General features: G+C 48.3%; 1 protein-coding gene across 2 annotated transcripts in view; it reads left to right on the top strand.

Moving 5' to 3' along the window:
- Positions 1–2,239: 2,239 nt before the first annotated feature.
- The window catches only part of CHCHD10 (coiled-coil-helix-coiled-coil-helix domain containing 10), a 6,297-nt gene continuing 1,055 nt past the window's right edge, over positions 2,240–7,481 (top strand). Inside the window, exons 1-3 of one of the 2 annotated variants that reach the window (XM_032779509.2) lie at positions 2,240–2,367; positions 3,576–3,777; positions 6,916–7,063. In XM_032779509.2, the coding sequence (XP_032635400.1) occupies positions 2,321–2,367; positions 3,576–3,777; positions 6,916–7,063 (397 nt within the window). In that variant the 5' untranslated portion in view covers positions 2,240–2,320. Of the gene's footprint in view, positions 2,368–2,517; positions 3,144–3,575; positions 3,778–6,915; positions 7,064–7,481 lie in introns of those variants that run through there. The other variant, XM_032779510.2, reaches the window with a different exon arrangement.

Here is a 7,481-nt window from a genome sequence, read left to right as displayed (position 1 = left end):
AGAAATCATGGGTTGGGCTCAAAAATCATGAGGGAGGATTAAAAATCGAGATTTTTGAACAGAATAATTTGTGGGTTCCTTTTACTTGTCTTCTGGTGTCATAGTCTTTAGGATTCATATTTTCAAGAATTTCTCTACAACCATCAGAGCTAAAACCTTTTTCTAAATGAAAGTTCAGATGCTCACCTAATCTCGCGACTCGAGCACCTGGGGCTTTCACAAAAGCACCACAAATTGGGAGAAGTGGCAATGCTGAACGGTGAAGCCTATGGGTCATTCTGATCATGTGTGAGATGAATTGCAGAGGCTAAGGCCAACTCCTGAAATTCTTTCTCCTGCACTCGTGAACCTCTGCTGTTGGTGGGAAGTCCTAGCTGACAGTTGTGAAGGGAAAAGTAGCTAGGGCCAGTCCCTTGGAAACTTTAGACAATGAAGACAGAGAGGCTGAATGGGGCTCTACGTGCATTGGAGAGCCAGTACAGAGAATAAAGCACCCCCTAAGGCTTTTGATGGTATACCTGTTAGAGCCACTTTCAGAACAATGAAGAGACAACAACCCCTCTGTTTGATACTATATCCCACTCGGGTATTACTGATTTGGGGACAAACTATCTTAGGTACTTACCCAGCCCCATTATTGCAGTATCTGTGCTTCGCTCAGTCTCTGACATATCCTCACAGTGCCGTGCCATTATTCCCATTTTACAAACAAGGAACTGAGGTCTAGAGAGCTTTCCCCAGGATCAAACACAAAGTCTGGGGCGGAAGAGGGAACTGAGCTGGATATTCCAAGCCTCAGGCCAGCACCTTACCTCTCAACTTAAACCTACCGCTAGCAATATACAACTTCTTCAACTGTGATAAACCTTGTTTGGGGTAAAATGCTCATTGAATGTGCATTGATTTAGATACTAAGGTGACAGATGCCTTAGAAATACCTGATAGACAAATATTAAAATCCTGATTTCCTGCGAGAGCTGAACGATGTTTTGTAAGAGATTATGAAAAAGGGGCACCTTCAGAGGTGTGTGTGTATCTTCCTTCCATACACCCACCATACTGAACTTCATGAGAGTGCAGCTAAAAGAAGTCAGATAGCACCCTCTGGTGGGCACACGGCTAGTTACTGAAACATGTGACACGAATTGTTTCTCATGACAAAAGGACACAGTGATAATCATTTAAACTGACTGAATTCAGGTGCGACAATTATATCTATTATTAGTGAGCAGGTACAGGAGACTCTACCAAAAATATGTCAACTTGCCATTATGATGTTAGCTCTGGGAAAACTAACTGAGACTGCAGTAATTTATGTGTCTTCTGGAATAACAATGAGAATGCTATGGATATACTCAAGATGTTGTACTGGAAATCAGTGATGTGCAGACACAACCAACTAGTCTCCAACAATGTTGCCTGGCCAGGAGAGGGAGCAGGCTGACTGTCCTGAAGCAGAGGACACCTCCAATAGCAGAGCACAGCACTCCCTCCTGTAACACCAGGGTCTGAGTTCAGTTCTTACTAAACAAGAGCACAGGTGCTATCACTGGACATCCCTTGGAAGTGCCCTAAGAAGCCACTAGAACCATCTCTGATTAGTTGCTGGGGTGTGATGAGCTCAAAGCCCAAGCCATACAGGCGCAGGCCATGCGAGAAATATACCAAGGGGAAGGGGCCCTCTGTATCACTCATCTACAGCTCTTCATATCTATACCATGGTGGGGGCTTTAGAAATGCAGGCACAGGACAGACCAGTGGTTTTCAGCCTTTTCCATTCATGACCACAAGTCAGCTGCTCAAAAACGATTTTACAGGATCCTCTCCCCTCCAGTTAACCAGAAAGTCAGGGAGGCTGGCTAGGATGACCCTGGATGATGCTATGGGACAGCAGGATTGAGAGCTCACGGATACACAGACCGATCGCTTGGGAATGATGCTTTCCAGTGGCATTGGAGTCTCAGGCCAAGGTGCCTTCACTGGGCATTATCCTGCACTGACCACAAGGCCCGTCCCTGCCTTGCTCCTGCCAGCACTCTCCGGAAAACAGCTGAAGGTCAGACATGCAGCTCTCAAACAACCAGCTTCTGGCCTGGAGCCACGTGGAGTAAGGGCGCCTGCGCAGAGAGCAAAGTGATGGCAGGCCTAGTGAGGGCAACGGCTTCACATACTGTCACTGAGGATGCGCGATTCACGGGGCGCATGCTCTGTAGTAGCCGAACGGCAATGCCTAGCCACGTGGTTTCCCTCGCCAGCCCTTTAAACCGGCTGCGCGGCGCCCGTGCTCAAGGAGACTCGGGACGGAGGCGGCGGCCTGAGGATGCCTAGGGGGAGTAGGAGCGCGGCGGCCCGGCCGGCCGCAGTCAGGTGGGGGCGGTGTGTCGGGGTGACCCTATGACGGGTGCAGGGTCCCTAGCTCCGGGAGCTGCCCGGGAGTGACAATCCGCGTGAGTCCCGGGCCCTGCCCCAGAGCCCCTGCGCCCGGGGCTCTGGGCTCCTTTGTGTCCCCCCTGCGAAAGGTGCGGGCATTAGTTAGCGCTGGCGCCAGCCTTGTTCCTGCGCCCCAGGGCCGGCTCCTATCATGCCCTGTGCTTGAGCAGCGCCTCTCTCCGGAGTGACAAGCAGTGGGGTGGCATTGGCCCAGCTTCTGTTGGCCAGACACACCCAGCTCTTCCTCGGGCCCGGGACAAGCGCGCTGAGCCTGGCAGCCCAATGCAAGGTGAAACGCCTGGTTTAGCAGAAATCCTTAGCGCACGTTGTAAAGGAGCATTCACGGTGAAGTGGTGAATCTCCCCAGACTGGTGATGTGTAATCCCTGCCCCTTAATGGGCTAGCGGTGCCATTGTTTCCAGCCTGGGCTGTCCTTTGCCCTGGTGATCACCCCAAGGAGGGCTTCACCCAGAGTACTCCTCAAGTCAGCTGTGGGGCTCCGTGGGTCACCTTTGGTCTGTCTGATCACCTGCTCCTCCCCACAATTGCACCAGCTAGCAATGCTGCACTTCCTCCTGTGGCTGAAAGAAAAACCTCACCCTCTGGGATCCTGACCGTGCTCTGCAACTAGTTACTAATCAGTTGCGGAAGTACAATGCCAGCCATATTCTTACCAGTGCCCTTGGGTGGCTGAGAGGGATGGATGTCTCAAGGTGACTTCCACCATGGTGGTGTCATCTTGACATATTTGCCTGCAAGTGGGTGTATGTTTAGAAGATGGAATAAATTCCTGAGTTTGTGCGCACACAAGTATGGGAGGAAGTAAATAAGATCTGTTTCTGGGGTGGCAGTGCCAGATTTGTAACCACAAAGCTGTTGAGCTGACTTGTGTGAAAACTGAGAAGCAGCATGGGGTCCTTTTTCTTTCACTTGCTGCTAAACTGAATGTAAACCAGTCTCAGAAAAGTACCACACAGTGTATTCTCCCGCTTATCTGCCCTTGGAATATACCTAGGTGGGACCACAAGCAGGTGAGCTGCTGGGGTATCTGATTCCTATGATCGTTATGTCTAGTATAAGCTTCCTCCTTGACAAATTTCACTAAACTCTCTCCTCTCCTTGTTCGTTTCTCATGTGCTCAGCAGTGCAGCCCCAGCTCATCCTCCACCTTCAGCTGTTGCAGCCCCAGGCCAGCCCCAACAGCCTGGCCTGATGGCCCAGATGGCTACCACTGCTGCTGGGGTTGCTGTTGGATCTGCAGTGGGCCACGTGGTTGGCAGTGCTCTCACTGGGGCATTCAGTGGCGGTAGCAGCACTGAGCCAGCGAAACCAGCCAGTACTATCCAGGTAATGCAGCTCCATGATTTCACCAGGAAACTATTCTTCAGAGGTTGCTGGAGTCCAAGAAGCAGGGCTGGTTGTCATGTGTCCTAGAAGGCCTTCATACACTCCAGGAGAACAAAAACAATATCCATTTTAAGCCCTGCTGTTACTAAGGAGCCTCTGAGGTGCCTTGTGTGTAGGGGCATGTTTGTGCCTAGAACTAAACCTGAGATTTAAGTGGGGACAAGAGAACAGAACACGATGCTAGTCTGTAGAGGAAACAGCCCCATGTATATTCTCTGTCTGGATTTGGAACACTGATTTACTGAACTTTGCTAGTCAGTTTGGCTTTAAAGTTAATAAGATGCCTTTATTACACAGAAAAAACTCATTTTTATCTACTAAAAATCAGTGGGATAGGTATTGTGAAACTAGCTGAACTTAATTTCTGAAAGCCTGCCTTGGCTTTGGGAGTTAGATTAAAATAAATCAGTTGACATTAACCTGCTTTCATCTTTCCTAGCTGGAGACGCTAACACTGGTCCTGACTGGGACACAAAACATGTTTCCCCCCTCTACCCCTGTTACCTGAACTGTAATCCCAAACTCACAAAGTGCCAGACATGTTCTCTGATCTCCAGCCCTGTACTTCTGAGATTGACCTTCTAGCCAGTTGGGGCAGAGCACACTAGCCTTAGTGCTTAAAAGGAGGGACAATTAGATGACTTTCTGTGCCCCTATTTGTTGGAACTGGTCCTGAGTCTAAACCTGGGACTGGAAGTCAGGAACTCTCTAGTTCTAATCCTGCCCCTTATGAGGTTACCCTTTGGCACTGGAGTTGCTGAATTGCTCTGCTTCACTTTCTCTGTGTAAAGTGACTAATCCTGCCCAGTTTTACCGGGCTGTTGAAGACTGAGGTGCATAAAGAGCTTTTGGAGATGCAGAGCAACAAGTCGTCTTTTCTTTCTGCCTGGAAGCAGTGTTGGGATCCACCTGTCCCCTTGGAGAGACATGGTGCAATTCCCATCACCTGGTGGGGCATCCGAAAGTGGAAATTATTAGCAAAGTGCAACCTGTGGAGTAACTGTTACGTAAAACAGAGCCTGCCTTGAGGTTAGCTAGATCTCTAGGTATTGGGGAAAGCAGGCTGTGGCCCATACGAAAAACCCTAGCATCTCCTTTAGAAAGGCTTTTTCTGCAAAGCTCTGTACTTTTGTAGTCAAGGTAAATTGAATGTGGAGCTGCTTCCTAAAAAGTCCCCAGTACAGAGTGATGGAGACATCGCCTTCCCAATCATTCTACCTCTTTGCTTCTCATCACTGCCCTCTCTAGAATATTTCTTTAAATGGGACATAAGGCAGAGTGTATTTCTGTGGTGGTAGCACCTGGGTATTGTGAATGGGGATTGTGGTCCAATCGTGCTAGCCACTGTGAAAACGGGTAAGAATCCCTGCCTCAGTAGCTAGTCGTGAAGTCTACGTAGCCAGTTAAAGTCCAGAAGCCTCCAATTTCCACCTGTCCTGCAGGAACAAAGTATCGGAATAGGAGCCCACTGGAACTCAACATAAAACGTGGTTGGCGTTTTAAGCTGTAGCTTGTTTGGCTGAATGTTGGTCGCTGTTCTAGTAATTCCCATGGAATGTGTGGGATCCAGAGAGTCAGAGGTGTCAACCTACCCCAGTCACTGCCCAGCAGTAAACCATTTTAAACAAGTCTGGGGGTTGGCACAGAGAGACCTCAGCCTGCTTAGTACCATGACAAATGCACCATTAAAAATCCTTTTAACTTTTATTAAAAGATACAGAAAAGAATGAGACTGTTACTGCATTTGAAAGAAATTTTTAAGGCCTTCTTTTTCCCTTTAGCTGGAGAGAGTTTTTAGCAGGAATTCCCCTCCCCTCTTGTCTAACAGCTTAGATCATATCAAAGAGAACTCTGCTTTCTGGGGAGAAGAGAATAAGTTAGCTGAGGTGGGTTAGAGCTGTTGCTGTTGTTTTAAGTCTAATCCTGCTTTCTTTTGAGACAAAAGAGGGAGAGAGAACAGCAGAGAGAGACAACAGAGTTTTGTCTCTAGTTTTGATTCTCATTTGCAATCTTGATACTGGAAAAACAGACACAGCACATGGTTCTATCAGCGCTCTGAGGCCTGGCAGACTTGTACTGGCATTGGGCTGCTTGGGGTATTACTTTTAGCTGCCTCTTTTTAGTTACTGGCTTATAGCATTGTTTCCAAATATGCAGTCATGGCCAGATAAGCCAGATGCTTATTAGACAGTAGGGGAAAAAAGAGAGAAGATAGGGAAGGAAAAGGGTACCAAGCGGTGGTGCTGAGGCCAAGTCTCATATCCCAGATGTCATGTGGGTCCCACTCTCTGGCCTGGTCTGGACAGGACATCTCTCAGGATCAGGATGATGAGGCCTGGAGTCTCAGGAGAGGGTAGCGGTGGCAGCCCTGATGGTGAAGCTTGCTCCAGTAGCCAATTTTTCCTCCCTGAAGTATCTTTCTTTGAGGACCCCAAAAGGGAGTGATGGGTGGAATAGCCCATCCCCACGTTATTCTGTCAACCAATTAGGCCTAATATTCGACACCAATTTTGGTGCATTTTTCTTGTTACGAGGCCTGATCTTACACAGTCCTTGAATTCTAGTTGTAGGCCTTTTTTGTTTGGGCTAGTTCAGTCTGTCCTTTGCACCTTTTCCAGTCAGCATTTGTTGTGGCATGATGAAGTTTCACTCGCTGAGCTCACAATCGGGCAAATTTGTAGGGTGAAGTATCACAACATAGTCTAAGTGTATGGATCTGAACAACTTGAGTGGCATGAAGGAAGCTTCCGTTACTGCTCTGAATGGGGGAAAATCCTATTCTAACCTCTCATTTGGAATGCTGCTTTTGCTAATGTGAGACTACTGGTGTCTAGGAAAGGTTTTTATTTCTCTGTCATGGCCCTCCCTTCTATTTCATTACGCACTGAGAATTTGGGACTACAATTTTGAAAACAATTCAAGATGATGGGACATGAGCTCAGTTTAGTCACATATTTGCCCTGACTGGCAGGGAATCAGGAAAATCTAGACATGATAGATCATTATATTTGTCTCCTGCAGTCCCAGAGTTACTCTCTAAACTGGGATTTTTTTTTCTTCTTCTTGGGGTGTCTGTAGGAGCCCAGGCAGCCTGCGTTCCAGCAGCCGCAGTATGGCCCTTGCCACTATGAGATGAAGCAGTTCTTGGAATGTGCTACCAATCAGAGTGACTTGACCTTGTGTGAAGGTTTCAACGAGGCATTGAAGCAGTGCAAATATAATAATGGTGAGTGTGTTTTGCGTTGATTTCCCTGGAGGTGCAGCAATGGGCAGATATCGAGTCTGGGACTGACGAGCTAATGTTTGAAAGACTAGTGTGGTTTAGTCTGGTAGGGGTTGGACTAGATGACCTCATGAGGTCCCTTCCAACCTTTTGATTCTATGACTCTGAGCTTTCGAACAGCAGCTTGTTAATAGTTCCTCCTAAAGAAACCAAACCTCCTAATGTGGAAGAGGTTGCTGTCCTTCTCTTTGAAGTGACTCCAGAGTTTCATGTCTCTGCCATTCCGGTAGTGTTGTCCTCAGGAGCGGCGCCAGGGTATCTGACGCCTTAGGCGGACGGCCATTTTGCCGCCCCCCGCGGGTCCGGTGGACCTACCGCAGTCATTTCGGCGGGCGGTCCGCTGCTGGAAAGGCTCCGGTGG

This window comes from Chelonoidis abingdonii, chromosome 22, assembly GCF_003597395.2.
Source record: "Chelonoidis abingdonii isolate Lonesome George chromosome 22, CheloAbing_2.0, whole genome shotgun sequence".
Lineage (NCBI taxonomy): Eukaryota > Metazoa > Chordata > Testudines > Testudinidae > Chelonoidis > Chelonoidis abingdonii.
The sequence above is the reverse complement of the archived record's forward strand: the minus strand, read 5'-3'. Positions and strand labels throughout refer to the sequence as shown.